Genomic DNA, 24,824 nt, shown 5'->3' on the forward strand with positions numbered 1-24,824 from the left:
TCATGCCATGACAGATTAACATTACCGATATGAAAGAATCGTGTGATCCTTAACTTCTTTTGAGTAGTATATGAATGGAATGATCCCTTTGGTTTCTTCCTGAGTCGTTTGTTCTGATAATTGCAAAGGTGGAGGTTCTGGAAAACACTGACGATGTCAGCAGCTGTTTCTACGGGAGTCGGGGAAATTCTTTGTATGCGAAATCAATGAATTTTACGAAGAGTAAATATTCATACGTTAAATATAAGCATTATTCCGGTTTGTGTCAAATGTGAATGTCACTTTGGAGGCCATGCACTCCTGAATAGCGCACAGCAATGTTTCAGCTGTATGACGAGGCTTTTACATAATAGTCTGGACTGTAACAACCCAGTGATGGAGACATAACATGTACTCACGGTGTAACATGTTGTAATAAGCATCAATATATCTGAAAGCTATCACTGTCAAGTGAGGAAATACATCAGCCGATGGCACAGCAGGTATTACAGAATGGTGCATATTGTCAAAGACAGCATTATTACACCAGTTCTTCCTCGTACCGGGGCGGTCGGGTAGCCTAGTGGTTAAAGCGTTCGCTCGTCACGCCGAAGACCCGGGTTCGAATCCCGACATGGGTACACTAGTCAAGAGGTAGAGCGTCCGCCCTGGGAGCGGAAGGTCCTGGGTTCGATCCCAGGCCGCGTCATACCAAAAGACGTTAAAAGATGGTACTTCTTTTTACCCTGTCTCGCGCTCGGCATTAAGGGGCTAAAACAAGGACTGGTCGGCTGGGAGTCAGTATACTGTGTAGTGGGGTATTCATGTTAAACTGCGGCATGGTATCTCAGTGAGCTAGCACTATAAATCGGCATCAATCCGGACTAGTACAAGCAGCCACACACACACACACTCACATACACACACACACACACACACACGTGCATGCACGTCGCTATATAAGTGCAATAATCTTGGACGCGACGTTTAACCCAATTTCACTTCACCTCACCATTTAATATTATGTAAACTTCATGAGGGACGAAACATCGAAACGAGTATAGATCTTGACGTTTAAAACCATGAGCACAGGTATGGAATGCTGACAAACCTAGAAACAAAATCAGGGTGAATCTGGGATTCGAACCAGCGATCATAGTTTTCTGTCGTGCCCAAGGAACAACACTGAATCATGGAGCCATAGTTAACGAGGCCAACCGTGGCCCAAAGAGTGTGTGCACGCGGACCTCAGAGAGAGCATTTCCCTTGGACAGCCGTCGAATACAACAGACTGGGCGCTCAGACAACGTGTGTTTCTAAACACGGGTGAAAATACAAATAGCAAACTGACTACTATATCCTTACTGAAGATGTTAATGTCAAAATAAAACCCTGAACATAAGCTATCCAATGGTATCATTAAAGATTTACAACAAAATATGTACAGTTATTGATGAGGCAAAAATGATTATAAATACATGAAAAATATCTGAATGTACATATAAATTCCCCTCATGTTTGCAAATCATGGTCACAAAAACATTTTCAATACAAGAATAAGTTAGCGAACATATAAGAGATACTTACATCAAGTCAGTAAATATGAGTGTGCCAATAAAACACAAGAGAAAGAAACACAGAAATTCCCAAACACAGAATGTTATGACACTGATCAATGACGATCGCCGGACTTTGTCGAGCGGTGCCTGAAATAAAGCCAGGGAGCGGAGAGGTCACTAAATCATGACACGAGCAAAGTAACGACCCGGTGACACCTTTCATCCACAGCAATTGAACAAGCCCAAGCCTCTGTTGAAGTGAACTTTTATTGCATGTCCTCTGAGTCTTTCAACGATTGAAAAACAATAACGATAATACAGGTTAAAAATATTCTAACATCACCACGAAGGAATCAATTAAAGACTATAATTTCTAATCATCTATTTTATTGCCTTTTTAATCAAGATATATACTCTATGATGTGTCCGTTGACTGTATTTATCGATCATAAGTATCATCGTTGTTGTTATGTTCTTTTCACAAGATAAGTCCGCTCTCATAACATGAGTCAATATAGATTCATTTGGTCCATATGACACAAATATCAATTGTGATACAATTTCATGTGAAGATTATTTCTATTGTCTTCCTGCCTCCACACACATACAGTGAGTTGCTGTTATCTACATACAAACCCCTTGGAGAAATAATAGCTTTACCATCTTTTGACTGGAGGATATATCTGACAAACTCCCCAGACTCATTCAGTTCTATGACTTTGTCGGAGAAATTATCAGCAAGCAGGATATCGCCGGTACTTGTAGTTGTGATACCGCGAGGGTAAATGAGAGCTCTGTGTCCGGTAGGAGCGTAGCTCCATACCACATCACCCTCTGACGTAACACATGTCACAGACTTTTCCTTCCAGTCGGAGACGAGTATGCTGCCCTTGGTGTTGACGCACATGTGGAAAGGGTAGGTGAACAGTCTCTTGTTGTTGTGTGCAGTGACTGACTTCAACACGTGTCCAGAAATATCCAGGATATCAACACGCTCGTGACCACCTGCTGCTAGAGTTGAAGGACCCAGAACAGCCATGCTGAAATACCCCTTGCTGGTTGAGACGGCTGAGAGCAGTTTCAGGGCAGGTATCACTTCCAGCGTTAGAATCTGACAAGAGTTAGCCATAGCAACCATCACCTTGTTCTCCTTCCAATGAGTTATACCAAATGGATCGCTTCCCAGGGGAAGTTTTCTGTGACAAGACCTGTTGTGTTTGGTGTAGAATGATTTCACACACATGTTCTGAAAGTCAGTGACTACAACTGTCTCCATGCCATCGACAACCAGGACTGTGACATCACGAAGGGAAGGCTCCTTCTCGTCAGTCTCCATCTTCCCGTCTATCGTGTCAACCACAACACGAGTCGGCAAACATCTTCCCTGATCCAGGTATGTGACGTCAATTTTCCCCAGCCGTAGGTCATCCAGGATGTGCTGGACTTCATCAGCGTCTGAAGTAAACCTGATGTCATCTATTCTTCGTTTGCTGGCTGAGGCTTTGTCCCTCATTTCCCTCGTCTCCCAAGCCTGATACGCGTCATACAGGTCCATCTCACAGTCCGACACCAAGGCCTGCTCAATGAACTCACAATGTTGTCTGTACATCTGCATCTCAATCTCTTCAAGCTTCACACCAGCTTGCAACTGTTTAGATTCATTTTCTGTAAATTCTTTGATTTCATTTATCAGCCGTTCACCTTTCTCTTTGATTTTTTTAATGGCGCTTGCAATGTCATTTTGGACATCCATTTCTGCTTGTTTACTTTTTTCCTTAATTCTGATAACACTTTCTTGGGTTTTCTGAACCATTCTTTGTTTTCCTTTTATCTTATTCGCCATCATATTTCTTCTCTTTGTCAAGTGATATTTAATTGGTGTTATCATAGAGCTTATTGAAACCACAGAGTCACATCTCCTGTGGTAAACAACACAACATGTCTGACATACAGCTTTGTGACAATCTCTACACACAAGACTGACGGCTTCTCTTTTATGTTCCTTGCACATAACCTTGCGGGTTTTCTTAACCGGGCCCCCTTCAGATAGATCAGCCACTTCGTGGTCACGTGAGATCGGACTTGCATGATGCATCTTTAAACATGTTTTGCATAGGGAAACTTCACATTCATGACACCACCAAGCTCGAGGAGTTGTCTTCCCTATAGCTATACACATTGAGCAGTGATTGTCCGTTGTATCTGAAATATAGACGTTGGTGTTTAACGTTTAAAGATTTTTTTGGTTTGGTTTGTTGTTTCACGCCGCACTCCAGCTTTATGACGGCGGTCTGTAAATAATCGAGTCTGGGCCAGACAATCCAGTGATTAACATCATGAACATCGATCCACGCAAATCAACGAAGTCAGCGAGCCTGACCACCCGATCCCGTTAGTCGCCTTTTACGACAAGCATAGTCGCCATTTACTAACATTTTAAGAATACTAAAATGATTATATGCAAATTTACGTTGAATACTAACTTTTACAGAGACCACTCCTATACTCTTCAAACAAATCATACCTGCTTCCACAGCTTCACTTTGTGTGTCCACCAGCCCCTGTATAATGATGCCGGGTTTGATCTGCCCCGCCCACTCCTCCACTGGTCTGCTGGGGTGGGGCACCTTGGTATCTTGTCGACAGAAGGCACAGGGGATTGTCTTGGACTGCACAGCATCTAGTCTAGTTTGGATGTATGCAGTGACACATTTCCTACAGAATGTGTGGTCACACCTCAGTGTACACGGGTCTGTGTAAATTTCCTGGCAGATCACACAGGTGAGGAATTCTTGCACTTTCTTATCCTGCCACATCGCCATCTGCAGTGGGGTAAAGTATTCTCTGCCTCTGTTAAGACAATATTTATACTTCAAATTCATGATGTACATAATTGTCATATATGAACAAACATAAGTACCATTATGTTATTGATTGAAATTATTATAAGCCTTCAGCCACAACCTACATAACAGCGTAACACGTTTCTCACTTTTCCTTCACGTTTCTTTGGCCAGTGTTTCCGCTTCATATTAAGTCTTGCGGGGTTACCTCCCCTTTCTAATAATGCAATGTGCAAATTCGAAATATCCAAACTGGGAGAAACCGACTAAAAAGCGAACGAAATCACCAATGAACACCTTGATAGAATCAAATAGTCTGAATATTTAATGCAATCACGACCTTTCCATGCTGAAGTCCTATATGGGATATACATTTACTGGTTGCCATGGGCGTATTTCGCCCCCAAATGGGGTTTGCCGATGCTGAATATTTCTGCATGAAATACTTATATTAATTTAGTTAATTAGTAGTTTGTCGATACATATATTACCTTCAGAATAGGTATGTGTATCCTATCTAGACTCACATACGAGCTGCATCGCGTCAACTCCACATGTGAACTGCAATATGTGTCTGTATACCATCTGAACAGATTGTTGATATCTAATTCCTGGTGAGCATGTAATCTATAATCACTCCAAGCACACTGAACAAGGATTCAACACCAGGAATCATAAAAAAAAATTAAATCCACCTTTACCTCTTCCCACCTGACGTTAGGGGTGCCTAGATACTGTTGAGGTTCGAACACAGTCTTTTGGAGCAGCCGTCAAGCCTCACATGCAATGTGTAACATTTTTGTTGCGGTGAGGCCAGGTATAGTTCAAGGAAGGTAACTGACGGGTGACTCGCTAACGTAAAAATAAGTGACAACGATCTGAGGTTGTAGGTTCTATCCCGATTATCAAATCAGCATGTTTTGTAATGATAAAACCCTTTTATACACGATATATCTGAGGATTATTATTATTCTTGAATAATTATCAGTAAGAGAGCTGGACGTGGATAATAGGTTTTCATAGAAATAATTACATAAAACAACGTTATATATAGAATATTTATTTATCCCTTCTTCAAGATCAACAATTTCCTTCTCTGCAAACATAACAGATTTTGAAAGTTTAACAAAGTTCACTTAGCAATTACAGTAGTATTTACAATTAGTATTTTGCTAATCCAAGGCAGCATTTCGTGTATTTTTTTATCGAATAATCGCTGTCCTAGTTGTTTAATGGTGGACGTTAATCTCTAGGCCATGTCAACTTGTGTTTAAATGCTTCATATTTCCACAATCCTATCAGGGAAAAACTGTCACAGATTTAAGTTCTTGACATATTATATTAAGACTTGATATGATAGTCAATATTTAGAACCAGGACTATGTGTTTTGAGATAAATATTTACGGTTACTTTCAGAAAGAAAGATGTGTTATACCTTAATCTCTCATGGTATCTGAATTACAGTGGTAAAGTGGTAAAGTGGTTAAGTGGTAAAGTGGTAAAGTGGTTAAGTGGTAAAGTGGTTAAGTGGTAAAGTGGTTAAGTGGTAAAGTGGTAAAGTGGTAAAGTGGTTAAGTGGTAAAGTGGTTAAGTGGTTAAGTGGTAAAGTGGTAAAGTGGTTAAGTGGTTAAGTGGTAAAGTGGTAAAGTGGTTAAGTGGTAAAGTGGTTAAGTGGTAAAGTGGTTAAGTGGTAAAGTGGTTTTGTGAAAAAAATTTGGTGACTGATTCCCTTTTTCTGAATGAAGAGCCATTCCGTCGATATCGACAGTAATTATTATGGGGATTTTTACAGCGAACGCACTATACAGGATTGATTTTAAAGTAATCGAATGCTCAAATGTATGTATTAAGGGATGCTCACTCGTTCATTCGGAGGAAAGACAGTAGAAGACAATAGAGAATAACAATGATGCCAGTCCAGGAGAATGAGACGGTGAACATCTCGTTTTCGATTTGTTGAAGATTATGTTCTTAAATCTGTCATTTGCTCTGCAGTAGAAGTAGTAGCAGCAGTAGAAGTATTGGCAGCAGTAACAGTAGTAGCAGTATTGGAAGAATTGGCAGCAGCAGCAGTAGTAGTAGTAGTAGTAGTAGTAGTAGTAATAGCAGCAGTAACAGTAGTAGCAGTAGCAGTAGAAGTCGCAGCAGTAGTAGTAGTAGTAGTAGCAGTAATAGTAGTAGCAGTAGTAGTAGAAGTCGCATCAGTAGTAGTAGTAGCAGTAGTAGCGGTAGTAGTAGAAGTAGCAGCAGTACCAGCAACAGTAGAAGTAGTAGCAGTAGTAGTCACAGCAGCAGTAGTAGTAGTAGCAGCAATAGAAGTAGTAGTAGTAGTAGAAGAAGAAGCAGTAGTAGTAGCAATAGAAGTAGCAGTAGTAATAGAAGTAGCAGCAGTAGCAGTACTAGCAACGGTAGAAGTAGTAGCAGTAGTAGTCGCCGCAGCAGTAGTAGTAGCAGCTGTAGAAGTAGTAGTAGAAGTAGAAGAATTAGCAGTAGTAGAAAAAGAAGTAGTAGTAGTAGAAGTAGCAGGAGTAGTAGTAGCAGCAGTAGTAGTAGTCGAAGAAGCAGCAGTAGCAGTACTAGCAACAGTAGAAGTAGTAGAAGCAGAAGTAGAGGTAGTAGCAATAGCAGCAGAAGTAAAAGTAGTAGTAGAAGTAGTAGTAGTAGAAGTAGTAGTAGTAGAAGTAGTAGCAGTAGAAGCAGTAGTAGTAGCAACAGCAGTAGAACTAGTTAGAATGAGTGAGGTGTGTGAAACCCGTGACACATTTTTTATTAAACCCTTAAACAAAAAGTGCTGACAAACTATGAAACATGGTCAAGCGGAATGTGGGATAGAACCCACGATCACAGGCTTCCACTTTGAAAGACTAATGGTGCCACTTTGGAAGTATAATGTATTCATATTTCAATCGAAATATCTCGTCCTTTCAATTATTTGTCTATTTATTTAAAATGTCGAGGTTTTTCTCTTTACTTCGAATATTTTCTCGTTATTTCAAGCAGTTTCTCAATATTTACAGTTTTTTCTCGTAACTTCGATACTTTTACCAAGTTTATATTAAAAACTCGCAATTTCAAGTTTTTTTTCATTATTAAGAGCTTATTTTAACTTCAAATTACTAGCCTTTTACGTTGTTTTCAATTATTTTTTTCATTACTTCAATTATTTATTGAGAAAATACTCAACGTATCGAAAGAATCAAAATTACAAAAAAATATAAACAAGTAACGAGAAAACAAATCAAAATTTTGAAATAATACACAAATAACTGAAATAACGGGAAATGTCATTAAAAACGAATATGCGTTACCAAAGTGGCAACATAGGCTTTCGTACCTAAGAGACCTTACCATTGCATATTCAGAATGTGACTCGTGAAGATCCGGGGTAGAATAGGTCTTCAGCAACCCATGCTTCCCGTAAAAGGCGACTATGCTTGTTGTAAGAGGCGACTAACAAGGTTGGGTGGTCAGGCTCGCTGACTTGGTAGATGCATGTCATCGTATCCCAATTGTGTGGATTGATGCTCAATCACTGGATGGTTTGGTCCATACTCGATTATTTACAGACCGCCGTCATAAAGCTGGAATATTGCTGAGTGCGGCGTTAAAAAACGAACCAAACCAAACCAAAAATATTCAGAAAGTAGTTCGTGTGTGTAGAGCTTGTGGGTAAAAAGGAAACCAATCTACTCATCTCAAGAAACAAATCACATAAGCATAACTATTTATCAATGATTTTATTGACATTATGAATATAACGCATACACACACAGTAATATTTATATAGCGTGAACACCATATGTGTATGTAACAAAGTGTTACAATGTATGATAACATGAACTGGGTTTCCTGGTTATAGAACCGTTAAAGCCCCATCCCGCAGCTGCGAATTCCAGTCTGCAATAAACACAAGTACCACATGAAAACAGGTCGAAACTCAAATATTAATATATATTATTGATTGAAATACAGTTTTTATGGCAATCATGTGAACGTCACCGTGCATCACTATAAGTGAGTGAAAGAGTTGGGTTTAACCCCGCTTTTAACAGTATTCCAGTTATATCGCGCCGTGTCAGCTTAATGTGGGAGGAAAGCCCGAAGTGATGCAGGTCTAAGACGTCTACCACTTCGGTGAAACCAAAGAGCACGAGTATGGTGCTGACAAACCTAGAAACATAATCAGGCCGAACCGGGATTCGAACCCACAATCATAGGTTTCTGGCGTGTCCAAGGGACGCAACTCTGCACAGCGAATCGCGGCGTCTTAGACGTCAGAGTAAACAACTTGGATACGCAAATAAGTAAATGCGGATTTTGGAAACGGGAGACGTTGATGGGGTGCACGCAAGGTTGACGGTTGACGAAGGGCTGTGCACACCCAATCCAACCTCGCCCACGCCATCCTCTGTATTCCAGGAGATTGCTATGCCTGGTCAAATGATGTATCATTAACCATTTCATGACCCGAACACCTCCAAATCTCACTTTCGATTGCAATTATCTGAATTATTGTAATGCTGAATTTCAACTAATATGAAGAGATGGAGTAAAAGCTGCTGCAGAATGTTGGACTATCAATGCAGTGAGTGGGCGCCCGGTAGGATGAGATGGTAATTAATGTTGCTGTTAACCTTCTAGCTCCTCACAGGGTTGTATACTCCCCAGGGAGATGAGAATAAAAATCGAGTGCTCACTTATTCATTGACCGGGTTAATAATAGTGTATTGCTATGAGTATCCACAATTGAATCTGGCGCATTATAAATGCAATGAGTAGTAGTAGTAGTAGTAGTAGAAGTAGTAGTAGTAGTAGTAGTAGTAGTAGTAGTAGTAGTACCATCATCACCATTATTATTATTATTATTATTATTATTATTATTATTATCATTATTATTATCTCAGTGTTTCATGATCACCTTAATGAGAGAGTGATCATAGGATCCTGGGTCGCGTAAGGGTGGCAATTCTGTACAGTGCCGGAGACCACTAGGTCACAATGCACACTAACTGAAACAAGGTAACCTTATTGATAAACATTAGGGTTCAGATGCTTACCCTGAAGATAGATCCAACAAATCCAGAGAATCCTTGACTGGTGCAGTCTCCACTCCCAATCTGTAGTGCTGCGTTCTTCCTTGTGATAGTGGCTACGAGAGAGGGGCGTCATTGGCATTAATTATCGGTCATTACGAACTGCTGCATTTTTTAGATAAATGTATCACTTGAAGATGTAAACGACAGATGAGTTCAAAAACTCTTGTGAAAATATCATTCATATTTCTATTTAAAAATGTGTTTCAAAATGTGCATGATTTCAATATTCAATGAAATGGTAAAATGTCATCATCAATTGCATGTAACATGGATATCGCTGTTTAACTCACTTGTGGCAGGCATGGCGTCGGAGAAGGAGGTGAGAGATATGTCGGTGACGTCGTCGAACAGGGTGTAGGAGTAGGTGTTGCTGTTGCTGCGAGTTGGGTACCTGACTTCAACCCTCGCTGTGGTGGTTGTCTGATTGTAAATAATCAGATGTTTATAATTATCATCAGCAGCAGTTTTATTGTTTCCATCATATGAATATCACACAATAACAACTCCAACAAGTAAATATGATAATAATGTGGTAACGAAATACCTGTTCAATTTAAAAGGATGTTTCCTAAAGTACATATTTTGATTAGTTGAAGTACAGACTTTCTCTATGGGCACACCTTGTTATGATGACACTTTTCACTTGTGACATTTTTGACAATGATGTTACTACTGTCGCCACTTACATCGATCGTCAAGGTGGAGTTGATCTCGACGACGGAGTTGCCAGTTTGAAGGGTGAAGGTCACGTCCATGATGGAGGCGTTGCCAGGGACGTCGTTGACGTAGAGCATGAAGGAAGGTCCGTTGTCGTCACACTTGCCGTTCTGGAGGACAATCTGGTCGTTGATGGAGGAGGAAGGGTTGACAGAGAAGACGGTGTCGATTTCCAGATTGGAGCCATACGTGACACCAGCCAGAACGAAAACCACCAGACTACTGGAACCTGAAAACACTGCCTGGTTGCCAAGGGCGACGTTGTTGACTTGGATCCAGGCGTCGTTGGTGGAGTTGTCAATGAATGCGGTGGTGGCGGTGTCGTAGTAGATGTCAGCCATCATAGGGCACACTGGAATGCACAATTCCAACAATGAGGGAAAGTGGTGTTGGAAAAAGAAACTCGTTTATGCATACAGTTTGTAGTAAGACAATAAGAAGATCGGCTTTGACACCTACGTGGAGATGATGGAACATTCACGACGTCGTGACAGCCGCAGGTGACGTTGTTGAAGTTGGTGCCGGGGGGACAGTCCCTCCGGATGAGACCAAACCCGGTAACTGTTTCCATGTAAAACTCGGGGCCGTCGCTAGAGGGCGCAAACTCACATGGATCTGTGTGATGGCAAAGAGAATTCACATAATAACTCTTCGTTTATCTAAGCTTTGTTTCGGAAGATGAATTTTTTTTAAATGTACACTTTATATTGTAGTATAATTAACCTGGACTTGACTGTATAAATGTTACTTTACCTGTTATAATATAACTAGACAGGAGTATATCCATAACACATTACCTGTTAGTATTACCCTGGGCAAGAGTATATTAATGTGAATTTACCTGCTGTGTAATTAGCCAGGGCAGGAGTATATTAATGTGAATTTACCTGTTGTGTAAGCAGCCAGGACAGGAGTATATTAACGTGAATTTACCTGCTGTGTAATTAGCCAGGGCAGGAGTATATTAACGTGAATTTACCTGCTGTGTAATTAGCCAGGGCAGGAGTATATTAACGTGAATTTACCTGCTGTGTAATTAGCCTGGGCAGGAGTATATTAACGTGAATTTACCTGCTGTGTAATTAGCAAGGACAGGAGTATATTAACGTCAATTTACCTGCTGTGTAATTAGCAAGGGCAGAAGTATATTAACGTCAAATTACCTGCTGTGTAATTAGCCAGGACAGGAGTATACTAACGTGAATTTACCTGTTGTGTAATTAACCAGGACAGGAGTATATTAACGTGAATTTACCCGCTGTGTAATTAGCCAGGGCAGGAGTATATTAACGTGAATTTACCTGTTGTGTAATTAGCCAGGACAGGAGTATATTAACGTGAATTTACCTGTTGTGTAATTAGCCGGGACAGGAGTATATTAACGTGAATTTACCTGCAGTGTAATTAGCCAGGACAGGAGTATATTAACGTCAATTTACCTGTTGTGTAATTAGCCTTGACAGGAGTATATTCATGTGAATTTACCTGCTGTGTAATTAACCTGGACAGGAGTATACTAACGTGAATTTACCTGCTGTGTAATTAACCTGGACAGGGGTATAGTAACGTGAATTTACCTGCAGTGTAATTAGCCAGGACAGGAGTATATTAACGTCAATTTACCTGTTGTGTAATTAGCCTTGACAGGAGTATATTCATGTGAATTTACCTGCTGTGTAATTAACCTGGACAGGAGTATACTAACGTGAATTTACCTGCTGTGTAATTAACCTGGACAGGGGTATATTAAAGTGAATTTACCTGCAGTGTAATTAGCCAGGGCAGGAGGACAGGTGTCAGCACATGACCCACTGACACACCCCGATCCATCCACGAAGGTGTTGTTGACAGGGCAACACATGGCACGGGGTACCCCACCCTGACACTGCCAGTAGGAGTTGCACATGAGGGGGTAGGGCAGCTCGACGCCGTCAGCCTGTCCACTGCACTTGTCTGGGAAAAACAGATAAAATGAATCATCAGTATGAAGTTTATATATACAGAAACACATCGACCACTGTTTAACGATTGGGGGATAAAATTATTCATTTCTCTTTCTGGAATAACAATGAAAAAGGTCACCTGTAAGAACTAACTGCACGTGAAGAGGACTGACTCACTGGGGAAGACGTGTATTGATGCTCGTGTATTGGTTTGTCTGCTACAGATTCAAGTATACACAGACCTCATTATGTGGTCATTGAGAAGGCATTTAGAGGTTGGGAGAACGTGAATACATTACACTGTTTGGATATGGATAGCATCTTATTTGATTCTTTGTAAGACGTTTCAGAGCTACATCTTGCTCCATCATCATTCACCTGACCAAGGAGGAGGAAGTAGCTCTGAAACGTCTTACAAAGAATCAAAGAAGTCGCTGTCCATGAGAAAGTGTCATGTATTCGTCTTATTATGTGGAAGACATATTGCTGACTGTGGCGTTCAACCATTTACTCAATCACCGACCCCAAGTTGGCTTAACATATAACCTCTGGATCCAGAAGAAGGGGTCGTATCTCTAAGGCATTTACTAAAGAAATATTATATAAGAGTCACTGTTGTTAATACGCGTTGGTGATGGTTACAGGGCGTTGCTATTATTGATGCTTTAACCAATATGAATTACAGTGAACTACGGATATAACGAACTCAAAGGGACCACTTATTTTAGTTCGTTATAACCGTAGTTAGTTATAGCATATATATATATATATATATATATATATATATATATATATATATACAGCAAAATAGTAGTCGGGACAGAAAAGTAAGTTCGCTATATCCGTCAGTTCGTTATAAGCGTGTTCGTTATAAACGTAGTTTACTGTATGTATGAAGCTCAAGCTTATAAATGTTGATGGTTTCTGTTGTACTTACTGCAGTTGCCGTTCCTTGGTGTCACGCACGCCTTGATGACGTCACTCCACACTGTGTCGTAGCTACAATACTGCACCTTGGGTATTGTGACGTCACACTGGACAAAGCGACTGCAGTCCCCTGGCAGGGCGAGGAACCCGACCCCCAGCAGGAAGTCCAGCATGCTGCATATAGCTGAAGGTAAAGGACGTCAAAGATCAGGTGACATGTCTATCAAACCGTGTCTATCAAACCTTGTCTATTTTCCATAAAAAAATTGTCCCTCGTGATATGTTAGCAAGCATATTTGATAGAACTGAGTACATTTAGCAATTAGTAAATGATTTAGACATAATCTTCACGAAAGTATTTTATCAAGTACACTTTCCCATAAACTGTTATCATTTTTGTTTCATTCAAGTTAAATTCGTATGTCAGTGTTTGTTTTGTAAAAATGGGCAATGTTGTGAAAACCTTTAAGGTTTGAGTTTAGCAATAATTACATCGGCTGTGATCAGCACTATGTTCTGAAAGTCTCCCTGCTGATGGTACTCACTGGTGCAGGTGGCGCCATCTCCTTGATACCCAGGATCACACACACAGTTTGAGTTGTCGCAGTTGGCGTTGACGCCGCAGTCGGCGCTGTTCACGCAGGCGGCAGCTGAAAGGAGTTATGTTTAGATCTCAACTGTGGTGGTATGTGGGACCTCTCTCACGCAGCCAAGTCTTTGTGGGTAGCAACGAAGGTTATCCGAAACGTTGTTCTTACCATGTCTGGCGCTCGGCATTAAGGGGCTAAAACAAGGACTGGTCGGCTCGGAGTCAGTATACTGTGTCTGAGTGGGGTATTCATGTTAAACTGCGGCCGGGTACCTCAGTGTGCTAGCACTATAAAACGGCATCAGTCCGGACGAGTACAAGCAGCCACACACACGTGCATTCACGTCGCTATATAAGTGCAATAATCTTGGACGCGACGTTAAACCTATTTCACCTCACATCACCTCTCCCAGCCATTTTAATGTGTGCAACAGCATACCATGCAAGCAGTTAGGGCAAGTTTAGCTTATCTGTGAGTAGGCCTTTCGTCTATATACAAGAAGTACAATGTGAAACATATTACATAAATTGAAGACGTCATATATTTTTTAATGCCTAATATACATCATATTGCCAACGTTTTAATAGATCATCCTGGGATGTACACATCAAACTTTTAAATTCATAAAAACTTTAAATTTCCAATACAATTCTGGCAAATAAACTTTACGTAAGTGAACATGATGCTTACAGTTGAAAACGAAGTGATATTCTTCTTCGACAGATATATTGGATCAGGACACATACCTAGATTTCATTCAATCAATCACCCCCATTTTGTCTTAATGTAACAAATAAAACTGCGTACATGTTTGCCTTTGTTCATCGGTATCAAGGCAAGATTTGGACCTCATCTATTGCCATAAAGTGTGTACTGTTAAACGTTACAGAACGTGTGTGGAGCACTATTCCTTCACCTCCATCCTTCGGTGTCTACATTTCACAACCCATGAGGTATACTTGAGGATGCCCTTTCTATGAAGCTTTCAAACAATGTCGTACGACTCTTGATCAAATGTTGTTTGATCATTGTTACAACGTCAAGGCCTAAGCAAAGATTCAAAAAGTTTTAAGTTAGATATGATCAGGAAGTTTTCATATTTTGCGCATCAGTGACAGGAAGTGTGTCCGTTACTGTTCCCCATTTTGACTTGTATCATACGTTTCCGTGTTATTTCAGGTGAGTGAGTGAGTGAGTTTGGTTTTACGAAGCTTTTAGCAATATTCCAGCAATATCCCGGCGGGGGACACCAGAAATGGGCTTCACACATTGTACCCATGTCGGGAATCGAACCCGGATCTTCGGAGTGAGGAGCGAACGCTTTAACCACAAGGCCACCCGACCGCCCTATTTCAGGTGAGCAATTGACTTGACTTTGCATGTATTTGTAGCGGGTGCCACCGCTAGATATGGGGCTGGGTATGCTCACCTTTTCGCCAACTCCTGGTACCATCACTATCTGATAGTGATTCGTAAACACACGATTATGGTATAATCTAAACGGTTAAATCGACTCTGCTTTCGGCAAATATTTCTTATGAATATGTAAAGGTTTGTTTCGCTTTTCTATCAGATGAACACTTGAATTACCGTTTGATGTTTCTTGTGACTATGGACATTGTTTGTATCGCTTTTATATACATACCCTCTGTCTGCATGACCATGACAACAAGCATGACCGTCGCTACACCACAAAACGTATCCAGTGCCATGTTGATATCTGTATGGAAAATTCATCACGATAAGTTAATAAGTAATAGATATTCTCCCCGATTCTCAACACAATCTCTTTCCAAATGTTCCATACCAATTGGCAATATAGAAACTAGTCTATGTTGCACTGCTTTTATAACATGCATGTATGAGTGGGTTCAACGCCGCTTCTAACAGTATTCCAGTTATATCACGGCGTGTCTGCTTGATGTTGGAGGAGTGAGTGAGTGAGTATGGTTTTACGCCACTTTTAGCAATGTTCTAGCAATATCACGGTGGGGGACACCAGAAATGGGTTTCACACATTGTACCCATGTCGGGAATTGAACCCGGGTCTTCGGCGTGATGAGCGAAAGCTTTAACCACTAGGCTACCCGACCGCCCCTCATGTTGGAGGAAGTGATACATATGATTTCCAGATTAACAGGGTCCGGAAAAACGAGGTTGCACTGTCCATTTAAATAAGTATTTCGTCCAAACAGACAATAAATAGTATTGCTGCCATATTCTTTTCATATTTGTATCCAACTGCAGATACAGATCTAGATGTTGCTAATTTGCAACTTCAAAAACAATTTGTGAGGTAAGCGGTACAAACGTACAAAGTCACTTGAAATTATTATTTTTTTTAAATATAAAAATCCAATTCTACTTACAAGTTGGAAGACCTTGTGTGAAGACGGGATATCGATAACTGACGAGGTGACCAATGCGCCAGCTGATATACTGACCAGTGGTCAGCGAGCGTTACGTCATTATCTATTCATATATCTGTAACATTTGCCACGGGGAAACATGGACAATCGGACCCCGGGGTCACGACGCAACTGGTAGTTGTAGTCGCAGTTGCCGAGGGGGGTGATGCTAATCAGGTCGATTATGGATCAGTTTAGCCAGATTGGTTACCCACTGCCGCACAATAACATTGCGATTAAGATACGTATTTTGGTATGTCATAACGTCTTGCCATATCACACTAGCATCCATCTATTGCATAGCTCTGCATAACTGCATTGTGGGAATAGACTAGCATTCTCTTTAATATTGATTTTCACACAGCGTGAGTTTGTAGGGCAGGATTAGCAAAACATGTAATCTCTGAAATCAACATATCGTACAGAAAAACCAGTTGTTCAGTTATCTTAATAAAAATATAATAAAAGGGAGCCCAGTGACTCTCTTCACTTATCTAGACTTGCCAAACATTATAGACTTGCATGGGCTGTATTTGATATATATTTGTATCAGGGTCTGTAAGACAGACTAGGGCAGGATAGGCTTACCTTTTCGCGAACACCTGGTGTTCCTACTCATTTTCCGTCATTAATTCATCTAATTTTCACCGCAATTTTACACATGGCTTCCAAAGAACGTTTTGAAAGCTTTGCAGATGCCTTAAAATGCATAACGTTCGTTCTACCTAATTTTGTATATCCATTTGACGTTCTGGATGAATGTGGCACTGAACAAAAAGGGAAACTATAAAAAAAAATACTGGATTCCCTGTGCATGTTTCTTCAGAATGTGTGTGTGTTGAGACTGGATTAGAATTCCTTAATGAGAGGTTGGTTCGTTGGTTTGATGTTTAACGCCGCACTCAGCAATATTACAGCTATATGGCGTCGGTCTGTAACTAATCGAGTCTGGACCAGACAATCCAGTGATTAATATCGTGAGCATCAATCCACGCATTTGGGATCGATGACATGCATCAACTAAGTCACCGAGCCTGACCACCCGATCCCGTTAGTCGCCTTTTACGACAAGCATAGTCACCTTTTACGGCAAGCATGGGTTGCTGAAGACCTATTCTACTCCCGGAATCGTCACGGGTCTCTTAGCACTATAAATCGGCATCAGTCCGGACTAGTACAAGCAGCCACACATGCATACACACGTGCATTCACGTCGCTTTATAAGTGCAATAATCTTGGACGCGACGTTAAACCCCATTTCACCTCACCTCTTGTGTTCTATTGTATATTCAAGACAATTAATGTGACCTAACCTATATGTAGGCTTTCATTAACTTTGATATTATTTAAACTGAAAATGCTTTAAATAGTGACACCCACTGTGGTACTTATTACAAATCGTATAACGTTGGTTGCGGAGAGGAGTTGGATGGGTGAGCGTGCTCGGCAACATGATCTCTAAAAGGGTTTTGGTCCTGCCCCACACTGTAATAGTTACGTTCCTAAGGTTTTGTGATAAGACCCTCAATTGAAAAAAGACTTTCTATCACAAAGAAATGTGTTTAATATCAATTAAATCGACATCTACCCGCAACACAATCTTGTCTACTTTCAATGAACGTAGTATTCATTATATTTTGGTGATACCCGTTTATTTCATATGTGACCTCCATTCCCCTTTTCCATTCAAGAATAGGTCTTAGCATTCTTATGTTTATGAATAATACTCAACTATTTAACGTTAGTGTTTTGTTCATTCCCCACGCTTTAAAATAAATAAAAAATGTATACAGTATTTTACACGATAAAGGCATCTCAACTTTACGTGGTCATTGATTTATGGATGTCATTTATCTAAAAAATTAGAAAGGTTTTGTGACAGCACAGTTGCATGTATTCACATGAGCAACAAACATTTGTTTTATGAAGAACATAATTTATTCGTAAAACATAAATAATACAAAACAATAGCAATTAAATACAAATTGAAAAATCTCAAAAAGTCGTTGTTCGTCACGTTGTATATATCGAACAACATTGTAAGTCGTTCCTGTCTGGATGTCGACACTGTTGCAAGCTCAGACGCCCATGCCGCAACTGCGAATTCCGGTCTGAAAGCAAGATCGTTAACATACTAAAAACATTGGTATGAGATATATATATAGCGTCAAACAAGGAGTATAAGTATTTATGTTAAGAGTGAGTGAGTGAGTGAGTGAGTGAGCGAGCGTAGTGGGTGAGTGAGTGAGTGAGTGAGTGAGTGAGTTATGATTTACGTCACATCGGCAATATTTAAGCCATATCGTGAAGAGAAGTTATGCATTATTTATACATATATTTAAACAAAATAAAACCTGTCATCGATGGACAGTAAAATTACTAGATTATCACAGATTTATATTTAAAACTAGCATACAACCATAAAAAGATATCACTAAACGAAACAGTACAATATAAAAAAAGGCTTTAGATCGCCAGCATCAGAAGGTAGATCCCCATGCTGGGGTCCTACAGTACTTTTACTTCCTGTGTTAAGAGACAAGTGAAAAGACTCTGCATGTACAGGGAAATAGACATCACTTGGGTGAGTGAGTGAGTGAATGAGTGACCACCGCTGTTTTCAGTGAGTCAGGCACACCAGAAATGGCAAATCGTGCGCAAAAAAATGAAATCAGTTGCAAAAACAAAACTTTACTTGAAAACTTAACAGGCTTAGAAACTCAAAAAACGTATCAGCGAAATACGTGAATAGACAAACAAGAAAAATACTTTAAAGACCTTGTAATTATTTACAGAAGCAAAATATTGCCACATCACGTCAGTCACATTGTCAGTGACATCGAGAAATGGGTTGTGTTGTTTACCTGGGAGTTATTTCAACACAATAACAACATGGGAAATGTAACGAAAGGCGTGAATACGTACCCTGAAGATGGATCCAACAAACCCAGAGAATCCTTGACTGGTGCAGTCTCCACTCCCTATCTGTAGAGCTGCGTTCTTCCTTGTGATGGTGGCTACGAGGTTGAAATAATAATGGCAATAACACCCGACTTAAACTCAAGTCAACGTTCTTCTAGAGACAGACTACGTTTTCGATCGCTCCCTCAACACATTCAATTATATCCTCTGATTGTAGTGAGTGAGTGAGTGAGTTTGGTTCTACGCCGCTTTTAGCAATATTCAAGCCATATTACGGCGGGGGGGCACCAGAAATGGGCTTCACACATTGTACCCATGTCGGGAATCGAACCCGGGTCTTCGGCGTGACGAGCGAACGCTTTAACCACTAGGCCCCCCGACCGCCCCCTCTGATTGTAAGCGAAGACAAATTTCAACTTATGTTAGTTTACAACATATATTTTAGTGCATCCATCATGTCCCCGATACAACGCACACCCTTTAAATGGACGGCCTTTAAGTTGAATTTTATTATATTCCTTGTCAGCAAGAGATCCACTCAACTAACTCATGAATTCAAATTTTGGTCTGTGCCACTGTGAAAAACTTATTTTCATGAATTCAAAGTTGTACTCACTTGTGGCAGGCATGACGTCCGTGACGGAGGTGAGAGACATGTCGGTGTCGTCGTCGAACAGTGTGAAGGAGTAGGTGCTGCTGTTGTTGGGAGTTGGGTACCTGACTTCAACCCTCGCTGTGGTGGTTTTCTGGGTACAAATAAACCAGCACATTATTATTATTCGTCTTTACAAAATTATATGTGCATTACCGTCCCTAAGAAATACATGTTATTTAATACTTAATTGCTAAACACAGGTAGTGGTAGAATTAGCTCAACATGTAAGGTCGCAGTGAAGCTTAAAGAAAGTTTTACGAAGACACGTGGGGGACATTTCCATATTTGACGAATTCGAATCAATGACAAAATTTATGTCTGATGCAACTTCCTATTTTGAATTGTACCACGTATTCCAATGTTTGTTCAGGTTAACACTTGACTCGCCATTGCATGTGTTGATGACTCTTTCAACAAAAGTTTCGTATGATTGTGGTAATGCTTTGTCGCTTTTATGTATTATCATAGTATTTTAATAAAGAAATTATTACGTCGATCGTCAAGGTGGAGTTGATCTCGACGACGGAGTTGCCAGTTTGAAGGGTGAAGGTCACGTCCATGATGGAGGCGTTGCCAGGGACGTCGTTGACGTAAATCATGAAGGAAGGTCCGTTGTCGTCACACTTGCCGTTCTGGAGGACAATCTGGTCGTTGATGGAGGAAGAAGGGTTGACAGAGAAGACGGTGTCGATTTCCAGATTGGAGCCATACGTGACATCAGCCAGAGCGAAAACCGTCAGACTACTGGAACCTGAAAACACTGCCTGGTTGCCAAGGGCGACGTTGTTGACTTGGATCCAGGCGTCGTTGGTGGAGTTGTCAATGAATGCGGTGGTGGCGTTGTCGTAGTAGATGTCAGCCATCATAGGGCACACTGGAATGCACAATTCCAACGATGAGGGAAAGTGGTGTTGGAAAAAGAAACTCATTTATGCATACAGTTTGTAGTAAGACAATAAGAAGATTGGTTTTGACACCTACGTGGAGATGATGGAACATTCACGAAGTCGTGACAGCCGCATGTGACGTTGTTGAAGTTGGTGCCGGGGGGACAATCCTTCCTGATGAGACCAAACCCGGTAACTGTTTCCATGTAAAACTCGGGGCCGTCGCTAGAGGGCGCAAACTCACATGGATCTGTGTGATGGCAAAGAGAATTAACATAATAACTCTTCATTTAAACATATTTAAGCATTGTTTCGGAAGAGGTGTATATTAACGTGAATTTACTTGCTGTGCAAGTAGCCAAGGCAGGAGTATATTAACGTGAATTTACCTGCTGTGTAATTAGCCAGGGCAGGAGTATATTAACGTGAATTTACCTGCTGTCTAATTAGCCAGGGCAGGAGTATATTAACGTGAATTTACCTGCTGTCTAATTAGCCAGGGCAGGAGTATATTAACGTCAATTTACCTGCTGTGTAATTAGCCTGGGCAGGAGTATATTAACGTCAATTTACCTGCTGTGTAATTAGCCAGGGCAGGAGTATATTAACGTGAATTTACCTGCAGTGTAATTAGCCAGGGCAGGAGTATATTAATGTGAATTTACCTGCTGTGTAATTAGCCCAAACAAGAGTATAATAATGTGAATTTACCTGCTGTGTAATTAGCCAGGGCAGGAGGACAGGTGTCAGCACATGACCCACTGACACACCCCGATCCATCCACGAAGGTGTTGTTGACAGGGCAACACATGGCACGGGGTACCCCACCCTGACACTGCCAGTAGGAGTTGCACATGAGGGGGTAGGGCAGCTCGACGCCGTCAGCCTGTCCACTGCACTTGTCTGGGAAAAACATGACGTCATGAGAACATGATTGACATAAAATATGGCTGATTCTTTTGTGCAGTCGAATATAAACTTGTTAAATTAATATGGCTGATTCTTTTGTGCAGTCGAATATAAACTTGTTAAATTCCATGTTTGATTGTGTGTTGATTGGCGTTATTATGCTGATAAAAATGATTACTTTTTTTAAATACTGTATAACCTATTACGTATCTGTCCTCAACGTGCATCAAAAAGTATTATTTTTAGAAATAATATAAACCTTATTATAACATGTATGATCAAAATCCTTTTCGTTACCGTTACAACCTGAATATAATGATAGTGCATATCGCAATCTCTCCTAATTTGAAACCACTGCTTATAGACCTTTGCCACTTGAACTAATGCAGATGTTTTGTTCTACTACTTACTGCAGTTGCCGTCACTTGGTGTCACACACGCCTTGATGACGTCACTCCACACTGTGCCGTAGCTACAATACTGCACCTTGGGTATTGTGACGTCACACTGGACAAAGCGACTGCAGTCCCCTGGCAGGGCGAGGAACCCGACCCCCAGCAGGAAGTCCAGCATGCTGCATATAGCTGAAGTTCAAGGACGTGAAAGATCAGGTGACATGTCTATCAAACCGTGTCTATCAAACATTGTCTATTTTCCATAAAATATTTGTCCGTCGTGATATGTTAGTAAGCATATTTGTCCAACATTATATGTTAGTTTGTTTGTTGTTTAGTGAGTGAGTGAGTGAGTATAGTTTTAGGCCGCTTTTAGCAATATTCCAGCAATATCACGGCGGGGGACACCAGAAATGGGCTTCACACATTGTATTGTTTGTTGTTTAACGCCGCACTCAACAATATTTCAACTATATGACGGCGGTCTGTAAATACTCGAGTCTGGACCAAACAATCCAGCGATTGATATCATGATCATCGATCCACGCAAATGGGTTAGCATATTTGATCGAATGGTGCATTTACATTTAGTAATTAGGACATGTCTTAGAAATACATTTAGACATAATCTTCACTAAGTATTTTGACGAGTACACTTTCGCATGTCTTGTCCAATTTCAATATCATATTTGTCCACGGTGATAGGTAAACAGTCGTTTTTTGGTCGCACGGTGCATTTCAATGTAGTAATCAGCAAATAACTAACCAATTTAGCAATACTCTTTTGTCAAGTACTTCATTTTACTTAATCAGCTGTTATCAATTTGTTTCGTTTCAGTTAGGTTCGTAAGTCAATTTCGTTTCGGTAAAACGTGTAATGTTATCGAGAGCGTTAATTCGGAGATTAACAGTTATTACATCGGCTGTGATCAGCACTATACTCTGAAAGTCTCCCTGCTGATGGTACTCACTGGTGCAGGTGATGCCATCTCCTTGATACCCAGGATCACACACACAGGTGGAGTTGGCGCAGTTGGCGTTGACGCCGCAGTCGGTGCTGTTCACGCAGGCGGCAGCTGGAGAAGAAGATCAGTATAAAACAAAACTTTGGTCATATATCAGATCTGTGTGGCGATTCTACTTTTTGTTGAAAGTGTAAATTCCTGGTCAAGTCTCTGAATGAGCTCCTTGTACACGTCTTTGAGTGGCTTAAGTTCAACACGACTTTGAACAGAAGTTACACAGCCACATTGATATGTGGGGATGTAATGCTTGGCTAATTATCACAGCGTATGTCGACGATGTGGACAACTGCTCACGCTATCAGCCACTGGCTCTGCCACAGCACATGCTGAATTGATAGACATTGGATGCTGCTGAATGTGGCGTTAAATAAGAGTGAGTAAGTATGGTTTTACGCCGCTTTTAGCAATATTCCAGCAATATCAAATGGGCTTCACACATTGTACCAATGCGGGGAGTAGAACCCGGCGGGCCTTCGGCATCACGAGCGAACGCTTTAACCACAAGGCTACCCAACCGCCCAACAACAGTTTAATAGCTGTAGAGATTGTAACGCGAGAAATAGTACAGTTGTATTTTAGACTTTTGTTTGAGACATTTCTTTTTCACTGAAAGGAAAAGCAACGCGGTTTTGTTTTTACACAACGCTTTTTTCAGAACCTTTTTTTCTTTCAAACTTGAGGCAAAATATTGCCTTCTAGAAGTTTGAGGAACAAATTATACTTTTCAACATTACATGGTTGCCCTGATGAGGTCATGAACATTGTCAGTTAATCGGTTAAAAAAGTTAAATTCATGTCAGAATTCATGTAACCAGTTTCGCGGACTCTCTCGCGGATACGCACCCTCCGTCTGTGTTACCATGACAACAAGCAAGGCTGCAGCGACACCGCATAACTTCCCCAAGGACATCGTCAAGTCTGTGGCAAGGAAGATATGATATACATTATTATCATCATCATCATCATCATCATCATCATCATCATCATCATCATTATTATTATTGAAGATTACAAATTTACAATGCGCGACACCAAGGATCGGCCTCACAGACTGTACCAATGTTGGGAGTCGAACCCGGACCATCCGCTCAACGAGCTAACGCTTTGCCCGTTTGTCGATCCCATCGCTCGACACTGTGTGCGAGTAACCAGTTTAAAGAGGGCTGGACTCACCTTTATAATGGATAGATGTGTGAAGACGGCTTCAAATGTTGCAGCTTGGAACGATGGGCGAATGGGAACATCTAGTCCGTTTCCATGTCAGCATTTATATAGTGACCAGAGGTCAGTAACTGTTATCAAATAAATCTGTTATATAACTGTATCGCTGACCAAGGGGGAACCATATCGGTGTGATCAGAATCGCAAGGTTATCTTTGCAGATTGCCGTCGGCCGTGTTTCTTTTTATTGTTACGCTTGTTGCTCGCGGCATATCGACGTATGATACGTATCGAACCATCTGAATTTCAAACATGGATGCCTTAGTGTTGCGTACCGAAACAGGGATAAGTCTTTAAGTACAAATAATTATAAATAAGATGCATTTTGCTCCTAAATAAAGTCTAATCAACACTTTGCAGAAAGGATATTGTTATTATAAAGTCAACACATGGGGCGGTAAAGATGCTTTATAAAATGTTGTGATTGTTCCTAAACTGTCATTGACAAGATTTGATTTAGTGACTGTCTAACTTATACGAACCCTAAAAATAATGTTCTCAGCAGCCCTTACAGATATTGGCAGCTACTGGTGCCTGTGTCTGATGCTATCTGTATGACTGTTCATTTTATTACAAGATCAATTTCAAAAGTATGATTGAGGTGTGTAACAAATCGATTTTAAATTCACTGTGACTAAGGTGTGTGTGAGAGGGGGGGGGGGGGGGGGTGAGAGAGAGAGGGGGGTGAGAGAGAGGGGGGTGAGAGTGAGGGATAGAGAGGGGGCTGAGAGAGGGGGATGAGAGAGA

The 24,824-nt window shown here is 40.8% G+C and overlaps 3 protein-coding genes across 3 annotated transcripts; all 3 read right to left on the minus strand.

The window, feature by feature from the left end:
- Positions 1-1,853: 1,853 nt before the first annotated feature.
- On the minus strand, positions 1,854-4,360 carry LOC139457677 (E3 ubiquitin-protein ligase TRIM56-like). Its single transcript, XM_071239031.1, has 2 exons — positions 4,063-4,360; positions 1,854-3,740 (listed from the first exon to the last, which is right to left on the minus strand). Exons 1-2 carry the CDS (start codon positions 4,358-4,360, stop codon positions 2,101-2,103), a joined length of 1,938 nt encoding a protein of 645 aa, XP_071095132.1. The 3' UTR covers positions 1,854-2,100.
- Positions 4,361-8,246: 3,886 nt separating this feature from the next.
- On the minus strand, positions 8,247-15,367 carry LOC139457678 (protein PIF-like). Its single transcript, XM_071239032.1, has 9 exons — positions 15,301-15,367; positions 13,611-13,715; positions 13,076-13,249; positions 11,957-12,148; positions 10,655-10,810; positions 10,165-10,547; positions 9,769-9,898; positions 9,440-9,531; positions 8,247-8,279 (listed from the first exon to the last, which is right to left on the minus strand). The coding sequence occupies exons 1-9, from the start codon at positions 15,365-15,367 to the stop codon at positions 8,247-8,249; spliced, it is 1,332 nt and encodes a 443-aa protein (XP_071095133.1).
- Positions 15,368-18,141: 2,774 nt separating this feature from the next.
- LOC139457679 (protein PIF-like) lies at positions 18,142-23,766 on the minus strand. Its single transcript, XM_071239033.1, has 9 exons — positions 23,700-23,766; positions 22,803-22,907; positions 21,847-22,020; positions 21,239-21,430; positions 20,622-20,777; positions 20,132-20,514; positions 19,602-19,731; positions 18,989-19,080; positions 18,142-18,174 (listed from the first exon to the last, which is right to left on the minus strand). Exons 1-9 carry the CDS (start codon positions 23,764-23,766, stop codon positions 18,142-18,144), a joined length of 1,332 nt encoding a protein of 443 aa, XP_071095134.1.
- Positions 23,767-24,824: the final 1,058 nt, after the last annotated feature.

Source organism: Haliotis cracherodii, unplaced genomic scaffold (assembly GCF_022045235.1).
Source record: "Haliotis cracherodii isolate W230 unplaced genomic scaffold, xgHalCrac1.p SCAF_12, whole genome shotgun sequence".
NCBI lineage: Eukaryota > Metazoa > Mollusca > Gastropoda > Lepetellida > Haliotidae > Haliotis > Haliotis cracherodii.

Coding starts and splice junctions, on each gene's coding strand:
- LOC139457678 (XM_071239032.1), bottom strand. CDS start 15,367: ATGGCACTGGATACGTTTTGTGGTGTAGCGACGGTCATGCTTGTTGTC. Junction 12,149..13,075: donor ACCAAGGAACGGCAACTGCA/GTAAGTACAACA, acceptor TGTTTTTCCCAG/ACAAGTGCAGTGGACAGGCT. Junction 10,548..10,654: donor GAATGTTCCATCATCTCCAC/GTAGGTGTCAAA, acceptor TGTGCATTCCAG/TGTGCCCTATGATGGCTGAC.
- LOC139457677 (XM_071239031.1), bottom strand. CDS start 4,360: ATGGCGATGTGGCAGGATAAGAAAGTGCAAGAATTCCTCACCTGTGTG. Junction 3,741..4,062: donor AAGTGAAGCTGTGGAAGCAG/GTATGATTTGTT, acceptor TCTATATTTCAG/ATACAACGGACAATCACTGC.
- LOC139457679 (XM_071239033.1), bottom strand. CDS start 23,766: ATGTCCTTGGGGAAGTTATGCGGTGTCGCTGCAGCCTTGCTTGTTGTC. Junction 21,431..21,846: donor ACCAAGTGACGGCAACTGCA/GTAAGTAGTAGA, acceptor TGTTTTTCCCAG/ACAAGTGCAGTGGACAGGCT. Junction 20,778..21,238: donor CCTGGCTAATTACACAGCAG/GTAAATTCACAT, acceptor GCCATCACACAG/ATCCATGTGAGTTTGCGCCC.